The sequence below is a fragment of the Struthio camelus genome, chromosome 26 (genome assembly GCF_040807025.1).
Source record: "Struthio camelus isolate bStrCam1 chromosome 26, bStrCam1.hap1, whole genome shotgun sequence".
NCBI classification, from domain to species: Eukaryota; Metazoa; Chordata; class Aves; order Struthioniformes; family Struthionidae; genus Struthio; species Struthio camelus.
Window position 1 is genome coordinate 6,645,610 of NC_090967.1, and position 20,679 is coordinate 6,666,288.

Sequence of the window (20,679 nt, forward strand, 5' to 3'; positions counted from 1 at the left end):
TGTCCCGTTCCCACGTGTCCTGTTCCCACGTGTGTCCCATTCCCGTGTGTCTCATTCCCACGCGTCTCGTTCCCACGCGTGTCCCGTTCCCGTGTGTCCCGTTCCCACGTGTGTCCCGTTCCCACGCGTGTCCCATTCCCGTGTGTCCCATTCCCACGCGTGTCCCGTTCCCACATGTGTCCCGTTCCCGTGTGTCCCATTCCCATGTGTGTCCCGTTCCCACGCATGTCCCGTTCCCGTGTGTCCCATTCCCACGCGTGTCCCGTTCCCACGCGTGTCCCGTTCCCGTGTGTCCCATTCCCACGCGTGTCCAGCCCTCCTGCCCCCGTCCCGGGCCCGTGCCGCCCCCTCGGCCCCACGCCGGCCACGCGGCCGCGGCCACGCCAAGCACTCGCTGCCGGCCGAGCCCGCGCGCTGCCCTGCTTTTATTGCGGCCGGGGGGCCGGGAGCGGGGCGTTCCCGTGGGGAGGGGGCGGCCGTGCCCGCCGCGCTGGCGCAGCCCGGCCCTACACGTCCGTCTCCTGCAGCAGCTGGGTGGCGGCGGCGGCGGGGGGCTCGGGGGGCCGCGGCCAGCCGCCCGCCTCGGCCGGCCTCCGCGTCTTGGCGATGTCCCGCCACAGCACGCCCGGGGGCGGCCGCTCGGCCCGTCCTGCCGGAGAGCCGGTGCCGCGGGAAGCGGGGGCGACCGCGGCGCCACCGGCTCCCGTCCCCCCCTTCCCCGGCCGCCGCGGCCATCGCCGGCCTCCCGGCGCCTCTCACCTGCCAGGGCGCTGGCCAGCGCCCCCACGGCCACGGTGCCCAGCGTGCCCAGCGCCCCGTAGTACAGGTAGGACACGGCGTAAAAGCCGCCCGCCGCCGCCGGCCTGCGGGCAGAGCGGGGCCGAGGGGCGGCGTGGGGCAGGAGCCGGGAGGGGGGGGACGGGGGGGGGGAAGGCGCCGTTGCAGCCTCCCCCTGCCCCAAAACCCCACCGCCGCTCACCGTGCCGGGGCCGTGCCCGGGCCGGGCGGGACGGTGCCGTTGAGGCCGGCGCCGTGGTCGTGCCGCGGGCAGAGGGCTCCGGAGGCCGGCAGCGCGCCCGTGGTGCCGGCGCCCGGCGGGTGCACGCTGCCTCCCACGGCCACCCAGGAGGAGAGGGCCAAGCCGGCGCCCAGGCCCACCAAGACTCCCTGCGGCGGAGGAGAAGGATCGCGCGGCGCCCGGAGAGCTCCCGGCCGGCGCCCGCACCGCGGCGCCCGACCCCGCGCCTGGCCCGTTTCGGCCCCGGCCCCCGCGCCGCACTCACGGCCGTGTTGCACGCCGGCACGAACATGCCCAGGACGAAGGCTCCCAGCAGCGGGCCGCTGATGGCCCCCATGACGGTGAAGGAGCCCTGGAAGACGCGTGGCGAGCTCTGCCCAGGCGCCCGCCGCAGCCCCTGCCCGTGCCCGTCCCTCCCGGGAGCCCGGCGGCACCGGGATGGTTCCTCCGAGGTGTCACGGAGACGGCGCGCAGTGCTGCCCCGAGGCCTCGGCGGCTCGCGCGCCCCGGCGAGCTCGAGGGCTCTCCTGCAGCCGGCGGCGCGTGCCGGGGTGCCCGCTCGGCCGGGCAGAGCCGCAGGGGATGGGGCCGGCCCCGGGCGCCGGGGCTCACCTGCAGCACGCCGCTGCCGAGCAGGGAGGCCAGCGCTGCCACCGTGATGCACGCGGTGCCGTAGATCAGCGCTGCGGAGGAGACAGGGAAGGCTCAGGCAGCAGCGCGGTGCGGCACAGCATGGCATGCTGCAGCACAGCATTGCGTGGCACAGCACCGTGCCGTGCAGCACAGCATGACGCTGTGCAGCACGGCACAGTGCAGTGGCACGGCACGGTGCTGTGCAGCATGATATGGCACAGTGCCGTGCAGCACGGCACGGTGCAGTGCAGCACGGCACAATGCAGTGCAGCACGGCACAATGCAGCGCAGCACGGCACGGCACAGTGCAGTGCAGCACAGCACAATGCAGCACAGCATGCCATGGCACAGCGCAGTGCGGCACGGCACGGCACGGCACAGCGCAGTGCAGCACAGCACGGCGCAGTGCAGCACGGCACAACATGGCACGCTGCAGCACGGCATGGTGCGGCACAGCGCAGTGCAGCACGGCACGATGCAGTGCAGCACGGCACAGCATGGCACAGCGCAGTGCAGCGCGGCATGGCGCGGCATGGCAACGCTGCAGCACGTCATGGCGCGGCACGGCGCAGTGCAGCACGGCACGGCACAGCACAGTGCAGCACGGCATGGCGCCGCATGCTGCAGCGTGGCGCGGCAGCCTGGGCACCTGCCCGCTGCCGGCCCCACTCACACAGCCCCTTGGAGACGAGGGCCAGCCTCCGCGGCGGCAGCGCGGGCATCCTGGGCTTGATGAGGTCCTCGACGGTGACGGCCGCCATGGCGTTGATGCTGGTGGAGGCGGTGCTGGGGCGAGGGCACAGGGCGGCGCTGAGCCCCGCGGCGGCCCTCGGGCAGGAGGGGCCTGAGCACCCCTCCGCGGGGGCCGCGGGGCAGAGCGCCGGCCTCACCTGAGGGTCCCACTGTACGCGCAGGCCAGGAACAGCCCCGGCACCCCTGGGTGCGTCTCGAAGATGTCCAGGACCAGGTAGGGCATGTACTGAGGGGGGAGATGGCTGCGTCAGGGGGCCAAGGCGGCACCTCTGCCCGGGCTCGGGGCCCCCCTGCCCTCCCCAGGGGAGCGCAGACCCCCCTGCACCAGGGCTGAGACGAGCACCCAGGTGCTCCTCTCCGGCCCCCTCTCCGTTCCGCCTCCTGCCTCGCTGCCCACAATTTGCCGCTCGAGAGGGCAGGTCCCGGCTGCCGGCGGCGGGGGCCAGCACCTGGTCCGGGGCCGAGATGTAGCCGGCGAGGAGGGGGTCGCAGTCCTTGTACAGCGCAAACATCACAATGCCACAGGCCACCGCGCTGGAGACGATGACGAAGAGCCCCACTTGATTCACCAGCAGCGCTCTGCAAGCACAGGCGAGATCGCAGCCCGGCCGGGCCGGCACAGTGCCCGGGCACCGCGCCAGCCTGGCCCGTGCACGGGGAGGAGTCCAGGCCGGTGGCCCTGGGGGACAGCGCCCCTTCCCCCACCGCCTGCCTGGCACGGCAGGGCTTCCAGCGATGCGGCAGCTGGGCTGGCAGGGGATGCACATCTTCGCTGGGGAGCTGGGTCCATGCACAGGGGTTACGGGGTCCATGCAGGGGTGCAGGGTCTGTGCAGGGGAGCTGGGTCCATGCACAGGGGTTATGGGGTCCATGCAGGGGTGCTGGGTCCATGCACAGGGGTTACGGGGTCCATGCAGGGGTGCAGGGTCCATGCAGGGATGCTGGGTCCATGCACAGGGGTTACAGGGTCCATGCAGGGGTGCAGGGTCCGTGCGGGGGTGCTGGGTCCATGCACAGGGGTTACGGGGTCCATGCAGGGGTGCAGGGTCCGTGCAGGGGTGCTGGGTCCATGCACAGGGGTTACAGGGTCCACGCGGGGGCTTCAGGGGAAGCCCTAGGGGGCCGGGATCAGGGTCCCCGCAGGGGTCAGGCTGGGAGCACTGTCCCCACCAGGGCAGCCCGTCCCCTCATGACCCCCCCGGCCTTGCAGACTCACATCTTCGCCTCCCTCTCGCTCTTGCAGGCCACGTAGCGCTGCACCTGGGCCTGGTTCACGCCGTACATGGAGAGCCAGAGCAGCGTGCCGCCCAGCAGGAAGGTCCAGAAGGTGTACCGGCTCCGCGGGTCGGGGTTGAAGCTGGCAGAGCGGCACGCGGCCAGGGCAGAGGGTGAGCCGGGGCCGGCACCGCCGGCACAGCCATCCCAGCGCCCGGCTCTGGCAGCCAGCAGCCCAGCGACGGGGCCGGTGCGGGCTCAGGACCGTCACTGCTCCAGCAGCTCTGCGGCTCCTCCCCGGCACGGGGATGGCCGGGCAGCGTGCATGGGGGTGCAAGGACTCACTCGCCGAAGTTAACCCTGGAGCCGTTGGCCGCGATGGCCAGGACGCTGGCGGGGCCCCCGGCCAGCAGCATCCCCCGGGCGATGACGGCGACGAAGCCGGAGAGCATCACGAAGACCTGGAAGACGTCGGTCCAGACGACGGCCTTCATCCCGCCCTGCAGGAGACGGGGCCGTGCATGAGGGCTGGGGCACGTCCCCCGTGGCGCCCGCGGCCGCCCGCTCCCGCGCTCACGATGGTGGTGTAGAAGGTGCAGACGGCTCCCGTGGAGAGCAGCGATGCCCAAATGTCCAGGCCGGTCACTAAAGGAGAAACCACGATGCTGAGCAGAGCTCCGGCCCCTCGGATGAAGTTGAGGGGGAAAAACGGGCTCAGCCATCCCCGCCGGGACGTGCCGGGGAGCGGGGCGCCGCCGTACCCTGGTTGAGGATCAGCGCGGGGGCGTAGATGACGATCCCGGTGTAGAGCATCTGCGGGAGAAGGAGGGTCAGGACCGGCGCCGGAGCGCTGCGGACGGGCGGGAGGCCGGGAGGGCTGCAGGGAGCCCGCGGGTCGGCGGCGATCAGAGCCGGCCCCACGGGGACCGGGGCAAACGTGCCACGGCTCCCGCACCGTGTCCAAACACAGTGTCCGGGCACTTGGAAAACACTCGGGTTTTCATTCAAAACAGCACCCCCGCAAGGCCCCTCCGCGGCGTTATTTGTGTTGAACGAGGCGGCGCGGCAAACACGAGCACGAGAACCCGAGCGTTTCCTCCGGGGCCAAGGAAAACGCCGAGCCCGGCTGGGAACAAGCCCCCCGCCACGGCCGGCCCCGGCGGTGGCTACGCACCGTGGCCACCACGTACTGGACGGTCCCGCACAGCCGGACGCTCCTGCTGAACCGCCGCTCCAGGTACTGGGGACGCGGAGAGGGACGGCGTGGAGGGAGGGTGCCGGGGCCGGTCCGGGAGCCCCGGCGCCTGCGCTCCGTCCGTGCCCGGGCTTCGCCGGGCGGCCAGCGCTCCCCGCTGCCGGCGACCCACCTCGTAGGTGCTGGTGAGCCCCAGGCGGTGGAAGACGGGCAGGAAGAGCAGGGCGGTGAGGAGGGTGCTGAGCAGCTGCCCCAGGCACATCCAGAGGAACTTGGCGCCGTAGCGGTACGCCTCGGCCGGCACCCCCAGCACCTGCACCGCCGACATGAAGCTGGCCGAGAGCGACAGCCCCACCGGCACCGCCGACATCCGCCGGCCGCCCGTGAAGAAGTCGTCCGCGGTCTTCTGGCCGCCCCGGGAGAGGGCTTGGAAGAGCCCGATGCCCGTGGAGACCAGCAGCATCAGGCCGAAGACGCCGTAGTCCGCGAGGCTGAAGGTGCGCGTCTCCGGCCCCCGCGCGTCCGGGCTCCCCGGCGCGGCCAGCGTGGCGGCGGCAGCGGGCGCGGGACCACCAACTGCGGGCGGACGGAGGCCGCGGCTGCGCTGCCGGCGCCGGGGACGGCCGGAGCCGCACGGACACCCGGCAGCAGCAAAGCTGGAGCGAAAGGAAAGTTTGTGCAGTTATCAAGTGACGTGGAGCGCGCGGCGGGAGGGCTGAGCGCGGGGCGCAGGGCAGCGCCGGGCTGCACGCAGCGCGCGGCGGCGGCGAGGCAGGAGCCACCAAAGGGACAGACCTTCCTCAGCAGGGAGAGTGCCCCAAATACCTCCCGGTTGGAAGCATGCGTGAAATGCTCGGTCCGCTCTGCTCCTGAGCAGCGCAGACGCCCCTCCTGCGCGAACCCACGGCCCGGGGCAGCGACGGCCCCCGCGGGAGCCGCAGCCGGCGGCAGAGCGATGCCGAAAGCGGCTGCAGCCGCGGAGAGCGCAGCAAGCAGGGAGGGAGGGAGCAGAAAAACCGGCCGAGCAAAATTCATCTTTAGGCAGAGGACAAAACAAAACCAACGCGCGCATCTGTACCAGAACGAGCCCGTTCCGCGGTGGCTCCACAAGGAGCGGGACCCCGCCGAGCTGCCAGAAAAAGGGAAGCGGAGCAGAGCTGGGGACGGCCGGCGGCCCCCGGGCAGCCCGGGGCAGCGGCGGGATGCTCGGCGCCGGCGGGCGAGGAGCCTGCTCCGATGTCCTTGGGGGTGTTGCCGTGCCGGAGGGGAGAGCAAGGCCACGCAGCCCCGGCGGCGAGGGGCTGTCCGTGCCTCGCACCCCTTCGGCGCCGGCCCGCGGGGCGGGAGCTGCTCCGGGCACCGGCGGCAGGTTTAGGGCACCGGGGAGGGACGTCAGGCGCTGCGTGGGGGGTTGGCGTCCAGCTGGGTGTCCCGAAGGGGCGAAGCCCATAACCCCTTCCCGCCCGCTCGCCCCGGCGCCGGCTGGCTCCTGCCCTTTCCTGGCCGCCCGGGACGGGTGCGGGACCCTGGCCCAGGGTCCGAGGGTGGCTCAGCCCCTGCCCCGCCGCCCGGCGCTCCCGGCCTCCCTCCCTCATCCCTGCAAACACGGGGACGCCTCGGGCGGGCTTGTGAGCCTGCCCGGAGCTGCGGATGCCAAGTTTCAGGCAGCGGGAGCTCCTGCGGGGGGCTGGCGCAAGCCCCTGCCGGGGGCCAGCCGGGGCGACGGCGGCGGCCCCGACCCGCCGAGGTGCCTCCGTGCCATGCCGGCACCGCCGCGAGCCAGAGCGTGGCCCCGCCGCCAGCCCGGCTCGCTGCCGGCACTGCGTCCCGGGGCGCCCCGGGGCTCTGCGCCGGTTCAGCGCCTCCCTGCCCACGGCGAGAGCGTGGCCGTGGCCGGGTCCCGGGGCGGCACCGGCAGCCCCCCCCCGTCCCGCGCCTCCGGCTTTGCCGCTTCGAAGAAATGGTTAGAGCAGCAGAAAGGGCAAAGCAACAAGCGGTGGCTGCTGGGGCCCCCCCCGCATCCGCCAGCCGCCGTGCAGAGCTGCACGGCACGGGGCCAGGCACGGCACGGCACAGCACGCACACGGCGCCGCGCGCACCCAGGCAGCGCCCAGGCAAAGGGTCTGACGCCGTCCGCATCCCTTCCCGGGGGGGAACCCAGGGTGCATCCTCCCCGTGCCCGGGCGAGAGGAGGGGCCGGGGCGCAGGGATGCTCTGGCCTGGCCGGCGGTTCCCGCGGCACGAGGAGGTGCCAGCGCTGGCCCTGGATGCCCCTTTGCCCCCCCGGTTGGGCCCTTCTTGCCCTCAGTGGTTCCTTTCTGCCCCGGGGCCCCGTCACCCCGCTCCCTCGCCAGGAAGTCCCCAGGCAGCTCAGAGACTCTGTGGGCAGGAAGGAAGTCAGAAAGGGGATTTTTTTTTTTTTTAACTCTCCCCTTCTTCACTCGCAGCCTCCTACGCAGCCCAGAAAGCCCAACGCCGGAGGTGCCAGCGCTGCTGGGACCCTCTGCCCGGGGCCGGAGGACGCCGGGCGCCAGCCAGGCCGCGGGGAGCGCAGCAGGTAGCGCGGCGGCACGGCCGCGCGGGGGGCTTCGCGGGTCGGGGCACGGCGCACGGCTGGCGAGGCGAGAGCGGCGGTGGGAAGGGCTGGGGAGGACCGGTTCGTCCAGCTGGGAAAACTGCTGCGGCGTGCCTCGGTTTCCCCTTCTGCAAAACAAGTGCCGGGAGGCCCAGGACGGGCTGGTCGCAGCCCTAGGCATGCTGCGGGCTTTGCTGCGGGGTTTTAACCCCGGGGCAGGAAGGATGCCGGGGGAGCCGCGTAGGGAAGGGTGCGCGGGCAAGGCGAACGCCCCAGCTGCTGCCGAGAGCCCCCGGGCACGGCTCCAGCGCCTGCTCCTCGCCGCGGCCCCGAGCAAGCGAGCACCCGGTGGCAGGGTTTAAACCCTGCCGAGTCCCTGGGCGACCCTGCTGCTGGCACCCGGCAGGGCAGAGCCAACACGGCCGTGCAAGAGATCCCCCCCGCAGCGGGGGACCAGAGGGTCCTTTCCCAGCGGCGCGGCTGGGATCCCCCCCCCCCCCCCCGCCAGCTGGGGTGATGCCGGGGCGGGGGGCGGACGTGCCTCCGTGGGGGACAGCACCACCCTTGCGCTGAGCACCCTCGCTGTCGTGACAGCACCCGCCATGGCCCCGCTGGGCGAGGACACCCCCCTGATCGGGGAGCGCTCCTGCAGCCTCTCCTCCACGGAGACGGGGACGCTCCAGGTGTACCTGTACCACCGGGCGCCGGCCCCGCGCGCCGCCCCCGACTCCGCCGGCGTCCTCACCTTCACCTTCGGCGAGTACACGGCCGAGGAGCTCTGCGTCCGGGCGGCCAAGGCCTGCGGTGAGCATCGTCCCCCGGCGCCGGCCGGGCCCCGCTCCGCGCCCTCTCGGTCCATCGCCAGCTGGCTCTCGGTGCCACCCCCGGGACAAGAGGACCCGGGGCGGGGGGGACACGTAGCCCGGCCGTGCAGCCCATCCCTGGGGACGCAGGGCTTTGGGCACGGCCGTGGGGACGGGGCTGTCCCCCGGCGCCGGCGGTGGCACTGCCCTCGCTCTGTCCCCAGGCGTGCTGCCCGTCTGTCACTCCCTCTTCGCCCTGGCCACCGAGGACCTCACGTGCTGGTTCCCCCCCAACCACCTCTTCACCGTGGACGACTCGCGCAGCCAGGTCGTGGTGTACCGCATCAGGTACCGCCGCGGGGCACACGGCCAGCCCCGGTCCCGGCCCGGGTCCCGGCCGGCGGGGCTCTGGGGAGGGGGATCTCTGATGGCTGATAAGGGCTGTGCACATCCGGGCTGCCGGGGACAGAGCTGAGCCCTGGCTGCCCCCCCCGCAGGTTCTTCTTCCCCAACTGGTGCGGCCTGGGACAGTCGCACCGGTTCCAGCTGATGAATGACCGGGCCAGCGCTGTCCTCGACTACCCCGTCATCGATTACCTCTTTGCCCAGGTGAGCGCTGCCGGGCCGGCGTCCTCGGTGCCCGGACACCCGCGTCTGCAGGCTGAGGTCTCGTGTGGCTCCTCGGGTGTGTAGTACGTGTAAACCTCAGTGTGGCAACACCCTTCCTCGCGCCCGGGATGAGGTGCCGCTCTCCTCCTTCCCGGCCCCTGCGCCCACGCACTCCCCGGGGCCACGACGCCCGCCGGGTTTGGGAGCTGGGGCGGGCGCACGGGTGTCCCAGCCGGGTCCTGCAGCACCCTCTCTTTGGGAGCCCAGGTTATGGGCATGCCACGTCGGGCACGGGGTGCCCCCGGGTAAGGAGATGGGGGCCGGTGTCACCCCCGTGCGATGCCTCTCCTGGGGCCAGAGCCGCCTTTGCTCTCACCTGCGCACCGGCAGGAAACCAGAGGCAGGATGCAAGTCACTGGGATGCGAGGGCAGGGGGCCGGGGGCCAGGGGCTGGGGGCCGGGGGCCGGGGCCGGGGTCAGGCAGGGCAGAGCAGGGCCGGCATCAGCAGCCGGGCGGCGGCGGGCTCAGCAGATCCGCCCCGGATGCTCCCGCTGCCCGGGGAGGGGGCCGATACCTGCCGCGGCCTCGTGCGTGCGTTCAGGCGTTGCTGCGTGCCGGCTCGGCCCGCGGGGCGTGGGGGGTGTCGGGGCCGGCCGGAGGGCCCGGCTGAGCCGCCCCGTCCCCAGTCCCGCAGCGACTTCATCGGCGGGCGCACGGAGGTGGCGCTGAGCCTGCAGACACAGGAGGAGTGCCTGAGCCTGGCGGTGCTGGACATGCTGCGCATCGCCAAGGAGAAGCAGCAGAGCCTGGAGGAGACCTTCAGCTGCGTCAGGTGAGCCGGGGGCCGCGCGGGGACCCCCGCCGCGGGGGCCCGGCCCCGCTCCGCCGCCTCACCCGCCGCCGGCCCCCCGCAGCTACAAGTCGTGCATCCCCGAGGGGCTGCGGAGCCAGATCCAGCAGCACAGCTTCCTCACCCGCAAGCGCATCCGGCGCCGCTTCAACAAGTCCCTGCGCAAGATGGGCGGCTGCCAGACGGACGGCCGCTACCTCAAGCTCAAGTACCTGCTGGACCTGGAGAGGCTGCAGCGGCGCTGGGCGGAGGAGAGCTTCCGCGTGCGCTCGCCCGGCCCCGGCGAGCGGGGCGCCGACGCCGACATCGCCATCCACGTGGCCGGCGAGAGCGGCGTCTCCTGGAGCTGCGGCAGCGCCGAGGTGCGGGCGGGCGGACGGCGCGGCTCCCGCGGGTGCCGGTGGCCCCGGCCGGGCCGAGCCGAGCGCGCCGGGGACGGGGGGACGAGGGGACGCCGGGGCGGCGCGCGGACACCAGCCCCGGTCCTCTCCCCGCCTCCCCGCAGAGCCGCCAGCACTTCTGCGACTTCCCCGACATCGCCGACATCAGCATCAAGCAGGCGAGCCGGGACGGCAGCCCCGTGGAGAACCGCATCGTCACCCTCACCAAGACGGACAACCGGGTGCTGGTGAGCGCGCGGGGGGCCGGCGGGGGGCCCCGGCAGGGCCCCGGCTCCGCTCACCCCGCGCCTCGCCCAGGAGGTGGAGTTCCCCGCGCTGCGGGAGGCCCGCTCCTTCGTCGCCCTCCTCGACGGCTACTACCGCCTGACGGCAGACGCCCACCACTACTTCTGCAAGGAGGTGGCTCCCCCCCGGCTCCTGGAGAACATGGAGAACCAGTGCCACGGGCCCATCAGGTGGGAGCCGGCGCCCGCCCGCGCCGCCCCGAATCCCTGGGCAGCAGGGTGCAAAGCGGGGTGGGGAATCGTGTCACCCACGGCAGCGCCGGAGCGGGTGCTCGGGTGCCTGCCGGGCTGGGGGAGACCTTGGAGGAGGGACGTGCAATGGAGGTGGCTTGCGGGACCCCCCGGATCTGCCAGCCGCCGGCGCTGCGGGTGGGATGGGAGCCGTGCAAGGGAGACCTGCCGCAGCGCCCGGCACGGCCCCGACCCCGTCCCCGTCCCCGCCGTTGGCAGCTCCGAGTTTGCGGTGAACAAGCTGAAGGTGGCGGGGAGCCGCCCGGGGCTCTACCTGCTCCGCCGCAGCCCGCAGGACTTCGACAGCTACCTGCTGACGGTGTGCACCGAGGTGAGACCCGCGGGGCCGCCGGACCCCCCTCCGGCGCTCCTCCCCGGCGTGTCGCCTGGAGAGGGGCGACAAGGCGCAGAGCTGGACGGCGGCGCCGGCCCCAGCTGGCCCCTCTCGCGCCTTGGGGGCTGCCGCGGCCCCCGGCGCCCGCCGCCGACCCCGGCTCTCGGCCCCGCAGACCCGCTCCGGCCAGGACTACAAGCGCTGCCTGATCCGCAGGGACGAGGACGGCAACTTCTTCCTCTCGGGGGTGGCGCGGCGGTTCTGCAGCCTGCGGGAGCTGCTGGAGACCTACGGGCGCTGCGGGCTGCAGGCCGACGGCGCCCGCCTGCGCCTCGAGGCCTGCTGCCCGCCGCAGCCCAAAGGTGACGCCGGGCGAAGGGAGGGCTGGGCACGCCTCGGCGCCTCCGCGGCGGCGTGACGTCATGGGGCGGGCCGTGTGGCAGCGTGGAGCGGGCTGTGTGACGTCACAGCGGGCTGTGTGACGTCACAGGGTGGGCTGTGTGATGTCATTGATTGGGCTATGTGACAGCACAGTGTGCTGCGTGACATCATGGAGCAGGTTGTGTGATGTCATAGAGGGTGATCTGTGATGTCACAGTGGGCTGTGTGATGTCATAGAGTGGGCTATGTGGCTGCACAGTGGGCTGCGTGACATCATGGAGCAGGTTGTGTAGTGTCAGAGTGGGATCTATGATGTCACAGTGGGTTGTGTGATGTCATTGGGTGGGCTATGTGGCTGCACACTGGGCTGTGTGACATCATGGAGCAGGTTGTGTGACATCATAGAGTGGGATCTGTGATATCACAGTGGGCTGTGTGATGTCGTTGATTGGGCTGTGTGACAGCACAGTGGGCTGTGTGACATCATAGAGTGGGATCTGTGATGTCACAGCAGCCTGTGTGACCTCACGGAGCGGGGTGTGATGTCACGCTGCCCGCTGTGTCGTGGCCAGCTGGGTCCGGCGCGCCCGGCGCGCCACCCAGCCCCTCACCGGCGCTCTCCTGCCCCAGAGAAGTCCAACCTGCTGATCGTGCGGAGCGGCTGCCCCCGGCTGCCCAGCTCGCCCTCGGCCCCGCGCCGCAGCCTCACCCAGATGATGTTCCACAAGATCAGCCCCGAGAGCCTCACGCGGGTACGGGGCAGCCGGCGGGACAGGGCGCCATGGGGAGGGACCCCTCGCCCCCCCCCCCCGCCCCTAGCGTCCCCGCTCTCGTGGCAGGGCGAGAGCCTGGGCCAGGGCTCCTTCACCCAGATCTACAAGGGCATCAAGCGGGACCAGAAGGCGGACGAGTACTACCAGACCGAGGTGGTGCTCAAGATCATGGACAGCAGCCACCGCAACTGCTCCGAGGTGAGGCAGCCGCTGCAGCCCCCCGCGTGCCCCCACTCTGCTCGCGGGGCCCCGGCTCGGCCTGACGCAGCCTCTCCGCCTCCCAGTCCTTCCTGGAGGCTGCCAGCATCATGAGCCAGATCTCCCACAAGCACCTCGTCCTGCTGCACGGGGTCAGCCTCGGCAAGGACAGTGAGTACCGTGCCCCGGGCGCCGCAAGGCCACGCCGCGCTCCCTGCGAGGGCGCACGCGCGGAGGCCTGCCCTCCCTGTCTGCCCGCAGGTATCATGGTGCAGGAGTACGTCAGGTACGGGCCCCTGGACCTCTACCTGAAGAAGAACCAAGGCGAGGGCAAGGTGACGACGAGCTGGAAGCTGCAGGTGGCCAAGCAGCTGGCCTACGCCCTCAACTACCTGGTGAGTCACCCGCTGGCATGGCTCCTGCTCATCGGCATCGCGCAGTCAAGGTGCCCTGCAGCGCCCGCGCGTCTGTGTCCTGCTGCTCCTGCGTGCCAGCATCCCACAGCCTCGTCCTGCAGCTCCTCCATGTCCTCGTCCAGCAGCTCCCTGCATATGTATGCCATGGCTCCTGGCCATCCACATCCTGCAGCTCCCATGCATCCATGTCCTGCAGCTCCCATGCATCCATGTCCCATGATCCCACAGATCCGTGTCCCACAGCTCCCATGCATCCATGTCCTGCAGCTCCCATGCATCTGTGTCCCATGGCCCCACAGATCCATGTCCCACAGCTCCCATACACCCATGTCCTGTGGCATCCTGAGCCCTGAGCCCGGCAGACCTGAGGCAGAGCCTGGGCTGAGCATCGGGGCAGTTTATCGCACCAGGGAATGGCTCAACCCAGTGCGTGGGACTGGCCCCATCTCGCTCCCGCAGGAGGGACTGGTGACTGCGGTGACGCTCCCTCTCCCCTCCCCAGGAGGACAAGAAAATCACCCACGGCAATGTCTCCGCTAAGAAGGTGCTGCTGACGCGGGAGGGGGATGTGGCCAGCGGCAGCCCCCCCTTCATCAAGCTCAACGACCCCGGAGTCAGCGTCACCGTCCTGGCCAAGGAGAGTGAGTGCCCGGGCTGGAGGCAGGGGATGGCGGCACCGGGGGACACCAGGCTCCTCCAGGTCCCTGGGGCAGGGCTTGGAGGGGGGCGGCGGGTGCTGAGCGAGGCCGTCCCGCTCTGCCCAGTGCTCGTGGACCGCATCCCCTGGGTGGCCCCGGAGTGCGTCAGCGACCCCAAGAGCCTGGCGCTCCCGGCCGACAAGTGGAGCTTCGGGGCGACCCTCTGGGAGATCTTCAGCGGCGGCAACATGCCCCTTAGCCTGCTGGAGCCGCAGGAGGTGAGGCTGCGCCGTGCCGCCGGCTGCCCCGTCCCGCCGGCTGTGCCGTGCCGCGGCGCTCACCAGCCCTGGCGCAGGGTGGAGGCGGCTGCAGGGAGCAGCAGTAAATCCCCCCAGACCTCATCTCAAGCCTCGTGCCCCGCAGCTCTGGGCAAGGGGTTCGGGCAGCTTCCCGGGGCCCGGTGAGAAGAGCCAGGGCCGGGCACCCCGCGGCACGCCTCGAGCACCCTCTCCTGCACCCGCAGAAGCTGCATTTCTACCAGAGCCGCCTCCAGCTCCCCGCGCCCAAGTGGACCGAGCTGGCCACCCTCATCACGCAGTGCATGGAGTACCAGCCCCGGGGCCGGCCCTGCTTCCGCGCCGTCATCCGCGACCTCAACAGCCTCATCACCTCCGGTGAGCCCCGGGCAGCCGGCGGCGACGGCCCGCTCCCGACCGTCTGGCGTCCGCGCCGCCCGCGCTGCCTCACCTCCCACCTCCCCCAGATTACGAGCTGCTCTCGGACCTGTCCCCCAGCGACGTGATGCTCCGGGACAGCTTCTGGGGGTACGAGCACGTCGCCATGTGCCACGACCCCACGCTCTTCGAGGAGCGCCACCTCAAGTACATCTCGCTGCTGGGCAAGGTGAGGGCTGCGGCAGAGGGGGCTCGGCGCGGGCAGGGGTCCCGGGGTGCCTGGCCCCGCTGGGGAGCTGCTGCACGGCCTCGCGGTCCTGCCAGGTCCCCAGGGCTCAGCAAGCCTGACATGGGGCCGAGCGCGCTGCAGGGAGCCACCTCGTGCGCGCCCATGCGTAGGGTGGGCAAGGCTTGGTGAGCGGGTTTCTTGCACATCCCCTCTTAACGCTGGGTCTGGGGGTGTGAAGTACCCCCTGCTCGGGGGGATGCTCTGCCCTGCAAGGCTGAGGCTGCTCAGACGCACTTGGCCTGTACCTGCTCCCTCTCCTGCACGTGGGATCGATGGGAGAGACGGTCCTGCCCCGGGCACGGGGACATGGCGGGGGTCTCCCTGGCAGCCTGCGCCCCCGACCACCCGCCTGGCTCTCCCCGGCCAGGGCAACTTCGGGAGCGTGGAGCTGTGCCGCTACGACCCGCTGGGCGACAGCACCGGCGAGCTGGTGGCCGTGAAGAAGCTGCAGCAGGACTCGGCCAAGGAGCTGCGGGACTTTGAGAGGGAGATCCAGATCCTGCACTCGCTGCAGCACGACTTCATCGTCAAGTACCGGGGCGTTTGCTACAGCCGGGGTGAGTGCGGCACGGGGTGCCATGGGGTGGCATGGCACGGGGTGCTGCGGGGCAGCAGGGGGTGGCCCCAGTGCTCAGCACCTAGCTTGGGAGTCCCCCTGGCAGAACCTCCCTGTGGCCCAGCTGGCTCTGGAGCTGCCGTGCAGCAATGCGGCCCGGACCCGGGCCGGCTCTGAGTGCCGTAGGGGACATCCATGACAGATATGTGTCTCCCCCAGGGCGCCGCAGCCTCCGGCTCGTGATGGAGTACCTGCCCAACGGGTGCCTGCGGGACTACCTGCAGAAGAACCAGCACCGCCTGGACCACCGGACCCTGCTCCTCTACGCCTGGCAGATCTGCAAGGTGGGAGCGCGGGGGGCACGTGCCACCTCCTCCGCGCTGGCTGGGAAGGGGGGTCTCACTCTCCCAGAGGTGACCACCACGACTCACCCAGGGGGTTGCACCGAGCTGGGAATATCCCCATGGCCAGCGCGTGGCCCCGGCTGGCCCAGCTCCGGGTGCGGGTCCCAGCACGCCCGGTGTCTCCGGTGCAGGGCATGGAGTACCTGGGGGCGCAGCGCTGCGTGCACCGCGACCTGGCCAACAGGAACATCCTGGTGGAGAGCGAGACCCACGTGAAGATCGGGGACTTTGGCCTGGCCAAGCTGCTGCCACAGGACAAGGACTATTACGTGGTGCAGGAGCCTGGCCAGAGCCCCATCTTCTGGTAAGGGCAAGCGTGGCCCCGGGGATGGCGCGATGCTGCAGCCTGACCAGGCTCGGCGCTCAGCACCCTCCCGCCGGCAGGTACGCGCCCGAGTCCCTGGCTGATAACGTCTTCTCCCGGGCATCCGACATCTGGAGCTTTGGGGTCCTCCTCTATGAGCTCTTCACCTACAGCAATAAGAGCAGGAGCCCCTCCGAGGTGAGACCCCCCAAGCCCCAAGCCCCAGGTTTGGGGTCCCGCTGCCCCCCCATTACCCTCGCTGCACAGTTGCTCCGCTCGTCCACAGCGGTGCATGGCCTGGGTTAAGCACTGATGGGGCTGGGGCTCCTTCGTGGCTCCATCCATCCATCGCCGTTCAGCCGCGGGGACCCAGCGGCTTGGCCCCAAACATCAGCCCTGCTTCGGGGGGTGCCGGCCCCGGGTGCCCCCCCTCACGGCCGGTCCCCGCGCCTGCAGGAGTTCCTCCGCATGATGGGCACCGACAAGACGGCGCAGATCATCTGCAGCTTGCTGGAGCTCCTGAAGGGCAACCGGCGGCTCCCGGCGCCGGCGGGCTGCCCCGTGGAGGTGAGCCCCCCTGCCCGGGGCGGCGGGGCACCCCGGGGTGCCGGCCCGCTGCCCGCTCACCGCCCCGTCCCTCGCCCCCAGGTCTACGCGCTGATGCTGAGCTGCTGGGCCCTCAGCCCTGGCGCCAGACCCACGTTCAGCGAGCTGGCGCCCAAGCTCGAGGCGCTGCGGGACGGCCGGAGCAAGGCCCGCGGGTAGCGGGCGAGGGGCCGGAGTGAGGCCGGGGGCCGGACGCCTCCATCCCCGGCACAAGGCGGTGACAGACGGACACACGGATGCAGCGATGCTGCAACATGCTTTAATGGCTCCGGGCGCAGCAGAGGGACCAGGCAGCGAGGGGGTGACACGGCAGCAGCGGGGACATGGGATGGGGCCGCAGCAGCCCACGGTCCCATTTTGGGACAGAGCGGAGCCCGGGGCAGCACGGAGCCGGGCCCGGGACGCCGAGCCTGTGCTGGCATCGCCTGCTGCCCCCGTGGCCGTCCGGAGCTGCCTTTCCACCCAGACCCGCAGTGGCTGGGGGGGTCCCAGCCCCAGCGCTCATCCTCCCACCTTCCCCTCCACCCACGAGGACTGGAAACTTCCCCATAACCCTCCCAGCACGTGATGGCAAACGCTGCTTTTCCCGTAAAGGGGGTGTCCGGGGCGGGGGCCGCGTGGCTCGCCGGGCAGCAGGCGCGTGGGCACTGCCTCCCGCAGGCATCACCGGCCGCTGGTGCTTTACCCTGCAGCCTGCCCCCTTTTCCAGCCCTTACTGCTGCAGTCACAGTGGGACTTGGCCAATTTCTATTAAATTTCAGTAGAATTTGTCAGCAGGGTGACAGCAAGACGGAGAGGGAGGGAGAGGAGACCCGCGCGCGCACCTCTCCCCGCTGAAAGAACCGCTGCAGCGTGAGCTCAACCCTCCTATTAGCCACCGGCGAATCCCTTTGGCGCGGAGCAAGCAGGGCGCTGGCTCCCGCTGGGTGCAGCCGCCCGAGCAGCATGCACCGGCACCCGGGGGGACCCGGGGGGTCCGCTCTGCTGGGCTGCCGGAGCGTGGGGCAGCGGGGAGCGGGCTGCGGGGGCGCAGCCGAGGCCGGGGCCCCCGCACTCACCGGCGGATCGCCCGGGCAGCGGGCTCCGGCGGGCGCCCCCGCACCGGGCGACGATGGCCCGCATCAACTCCCGGCCACGAGGGCCAGGCTCACCTGCCGGCGTGTGGTGCACAGCACCCCCAGGCTCAGGGACCCGCTGGGCTTCGCTCCTCATCTCGCTGCTTATATGCGGCCGCTGCAGCCCTGAGCATCCCGGGCTGCACGTGGTAGCCCACGGGGCGGCATCCCCCCTGCCGGTGCCCCCGCATCACCCACAGACTCGTGCCAGGCTTGCCCCCACCCCCGGGAAGGCACCGGACCGCACACGCTCGTTTACACCACGCACTCGTTTATTCTCCCGCCGATGCCTCGGGTCTGGCTGTGCAGCGGGAGGACAGAGCCCGAGGCCAAAGCAGGCGCAAAGCCGGCTCTGGGGGCAGGCTGGGCCCGCCGAGGTGCTCGGCAGCCCCTGGAGATGGGGCTCAGCACCACCGGACCGCCGGCAGCCGCCTCTCTGTGCACCCAGGAGCCCCCATCGCAGCCCGGCGGCACCGAGCACCAGCAGCGACGACGGGGCATCCGGGAGAGAGCAGCAGCCGGACCGACGCTCTGCGCTCACCATCACCCCCCACCCCAGCGCTTGATCCTTCTCGGGCACCGGGGTGCTCTCAGGTGCTGGGGTAGATGCCCACCCTCCTGCCGCAGCGCAGCTGGGGCTCGTGGAGGGCCTGCCACATCAGCACCATCTCGTAGGGCGCGAAGCGGTGCACCAGCAGCAGCTCCCGGTAGTAGCAGGGGTCGAAGGGCTCGGCCTTGGAGGGCACGTGGAGGCCCGTGGTCCGGATGCCGGCGTGCAACGCCGGGGCCAGCCCTGCCTTCTCCAAGCACATGCCCAGGTAGACGTCGTCGATGGGGAAGAGCTCGATACCCCGCGACTCCCGGTAGATGATGCGGGCGGTGAAGCCGGACATGAGCATGCCGCCGCCTCCGCAGTAGGGCGGGTACCACTCCGAGGACGTCACCTGCGTGGGCACGTAGTACTTGCTGCCCTTGCTGCGGATGGGGCCCACGTTGGTGATGAGGTGGCCCACGAAGAGGTGCTGGTCCTTGGCCTCCCGGGCGGCCAGCGCGAAGCGGATGACGTTGTCCGTGTTGACGAAGACGTCGTCGTCCCCGTTGAAGATGAAGCGGACGCCGGGGCAGTTCTCCTCCAGCCAGGCGTGGAACAGCACCTGCTTCAGCGTCAGGTTGAAGAAGGTGTCCCAGAAATCCCACTGCAGGACGTCGCCGTGCTCCCGCTGCTCCAGCCGCAGCAGCTGGTTCAGCTTGGGCGCCTCCGCGCCGCCGGGAGCCACCCCGCACAGGAAGACCCGGCGGACGCGGGCCCCCGCGAACACCCGCTCCTGCCCCCACGTCTTGCGGATCACCTCCCGGCGCACGTAGTTCCCCGGCGAGGACTTGATGGCCAGGAGGAGGAAGATGCCGGGGGAGCGCGCCGGGCCCCCGCACTTCCCCGGCACGTCGAGCAGCGCGGGGAACGCCCGGCAGTGCTTGTAGCGCAGGAAGTCCTGCACGTGGCCGGGCAGGGCGGCGAAGCCGGAGACGTTGTGCACCGACGCGTTGGCGGCGCAGGGGGCGGGGGGCTCGGCCGAGGGCGGCGGGAGCCCGGGGGCGGCGCTGGGGCTGGGCTCGGGGCCGGCGGGCGTGCGCGGCCGGAGCCACGCGTCGTGCGACAGCAGGTAGCAGAGCCCCAGCAGCCCCACGGCACCCAGGCCCCACGTCTCCAGCCTGTAGCGCCGCTGGGACATCTGCAAGAGAGGTGGCGGGGGGGGGGGGAGCGGGGCTCAGCCGGGGCGCCGCTGCCATCCGTGGGGCTGGTGCTCTCCGAAGGGGAAGGGACCGTGCACATCCTCCCACGCTGGTGATGACTGCAGAGGCCGAAGGCTCCCTCTCCGCTGGAGCAAGCCCTGCTTCGCCCCATGGCCCAGCACCTCCAGGTGCCCCTCTCCCCGGGGAGCGCCGGCCGCGGCTCCCCCGCCCCGGCCCCGGCACCTGCTCTCCGGCTTCTGCGCGCCCGGCTGCTGCGGGGGGACCCCAGCCCGGCCCATGGGTGCTCCCCGAGCAGGGAGCGCGGGGTGGCCCCCTGCCCCAGCCTTCCTCCCGGAGCCCCTCCTGCCCCCCCGGGGGTCCGGCGAGGGGCCCCGCTGCGGCCGGGGCTCTCCGAGGCCGCGCACCCTCCTCCGCTCGCCCCACGCCGGGGCAGGCGGCACAACCTGCCCCCTCGGCCTCGCCGCCGTCCCCTCCTCTCCCGCCCCTTCCTCCACGACACGCGCAGGGGGGGCAGCCCCGCTGTTCCCCGCGCTCGGGGGCCATCCTGGGAAAACCCTGCCCTCTTCCCCACCTTCCCTTCCATCCTTTTGGCCCCCAAAGCCACTTCCCAGCCCCTGAAGGGAGGGATGCTGCAGCCCCGGCAGAGGCAGCTCATCTCCACCGCGGGGCTGCAGCCCGGTCCTGCACCGTCCCGGGCTGCCGCTGGTGGGGGAGCGGGGAGCCCTCCCCGGGCTGGCCCTGCACCCCAGGGTCACGCCATGGTGCAGACATCCGCTGCGCTCCTTGCTCTGGTGCACGGAGGGGCCAGGCACCCATGGGTGCAGGGCAGAGCAGCTGGAAACACCTGAGCCCCAGGCAGAGCAATAAATGTGGGGGAGTTCCAGGACGGGGCTGTTTTCACTGGGCCAAAGGTCTCCTAACAGCCCTTCCCGGCGCTCCCGGGCACAGCTTGGAGAGAGCAAACACCTCTGACCCCTCCAGGGTGCGGCCTCGAAGCCAGGGACTGCCAGGGAGGGTGCAGGGACACAGGCACCCAGGGCTGCGTTGCCTCCAAGGGTGTTGCCCAATGGCACCGACTAAGGCGATGGCCGGGCAGGCCCAGGGCCCGTGGAGAAGCCAGCCTGGGTTTGCTGGCCTTGGCCCTCGAGGAAAAACCACAGCCGACACGAGGACGCCGGCTGCATCTCGCCCGCTGGGCGCCCACCGTCCCCGCGGCCGGGCACGAGGGCAGAGCCCGGCCGGCCGGGACAGGGGAGCACCGGGGAGCGCCACATTGGCACCCCGGTTGCACCAGGCTGCTGCCCTGGCTGCAAAGAGCTGCTGGTGCCCCTGGAAACCCAAACCCTGGAGCCTCCCGCGCCCCCCGCCAGCATTCTCCCCAGCGGCCCCCGATACCTTGGTGTGGCGCTGGCTGCAGCTCAGGGCCGCCCCTGCGTCTCAGCCTCTTCCTGTGCACAAAATGCCCCGGCAGCTGTGTTATCTCCTCTCCCGAGATCCTCCCACAGGCAGGTGTCGCGGAGGGAGGCCACCTGCCCGCCCTCCACCGCCCCCAGGAGCATCGCCGGCAGCTGCAGGGCGCTGCAAGGTCCGCCCTGGCTCCGTGCCTCAGTTTCCCCCCAGCCCTGCCCAGGCCGCCGGGGGAGCGCGGCGCGGCGCCCCGGTGCCCCCCGG

At 71.8% G+C, this 20,679-nt stretch overlaps 3 protein-coding genes across 5 annotated transcripts; 1 reads left to right on the forward strand and 2 right to left on the reverse strand.

The window, feature by feature from the left end:
- Nucleotides 1–506: 506 nt before the first annotated feature.
- SLC5A5 (solute carrier family 5 member 5) lies at nt 507–5,277 on the reverse strand. Its single transcript, XM_068919532.1, has 14 exons — nt 4,987–5,277; nt 4,794–4,859; nt 4,381–4,432; nt 4,197–4,264; nt 3,965–4,119; nt 3,621–3,761; nt 2,854–2,983; nt 2,542–2,630; nt 2,325–2,437; nt 1,631–1,701; nt 1,284–1,370; nt 980–1,167; nt 760–863; nt 507–649 (listed from the first exon to the last, which is right to left on the reverse strand). The coding sequence occupies exons 1-14, from the start codon at nt 5,275–5,277 to the stop codon at nt 507–509; spliced, it is 1,698 nt and encodes a 565-aa protein (XP_068775633.1).
- JAK3 (Janus kinase 3) lies at nt 5,211–16,914 on the forward strand. Of its 3 annotated transcripts, none has more exons than XM_068919553.1 (25): nt 5,211–5,311; nt 7,262–7,371; nt 7,984–8,193; nt 8,417–8,540; nt 8,690–8,801; nt 9,489–9,634; nt 9,717–10,014; nt 10,158–10,280; nt 10,351–10,508; nt 10,788–10,899; nt 11,078–11,264; nt 11,914–12,035; nt 12,123–12,254; nt 12,341–12,425; nt 12,516–12,649; nt 13,173–13,311; nt 13,435–13,586; nt 13,832–13,982; nt 14,072–14,211; nt 14,639–14,828; nt 15,047–15,171; nt 15,363–15,535; nt 15,616–15,733; nt 15,992–16,102; nt 16,184–16,914. In XM_068919553.1, exons 3-25 carry the CDS (start codon nt 7,992–7,994, stop codon nt 16,298–16,300), a joined length of 3,351 nt encoding a protein of 1,116 aa, XP_068775654.1. In that variant the 5' UTR covers nt 5,211–5,311; nt 7,262–7,371; nt 7,984–7,991; the 3' UTR covers nt 16,301–16,914. The 3 variants fall into 3 exon arrangements, with proteins under 3 accessions (XP_068775654.1, XP_068775652.1, XP_068775653.1); XM_068919551.1 differs by lacking the exon at nt 5,211–5,311 and adding an exon at nt 6,560–7,062; XM_068919552.1 differs by lacking the exon at nt 5,211–5,311 and adding an exon at nt 6,730–6,935.
- A 135-nt stretch (nt 16,915–17,049) lies between these two features.
- B3GNT3 (UDP-GlcNAc:betaGal beta-1,3-N-acetylglucosaminyltransferase 3) lies at nt 17,050–20,543 on the reverse strand. The gene is made up of 2 exons (XM_068919556.1): nt 20,404–20,543; nt 17,050–18,986 (listed from the first exon to the last, which is right to left on the reverse strand). The coding sequence occupies exon 2, from the start codon at nt 18,984–18,986 to the stop codon at nt 17,847–17,849; it is 1,140 nt and encodes a 379-aa protein (XP_068775657.1). The 5' UTR covers nt 20,404–20,543; the 3' UTR covers nt 17,050–17,846.
- Between the last annotated feature and the right edge of the window lie 136 nt (nt 20,544–20,679).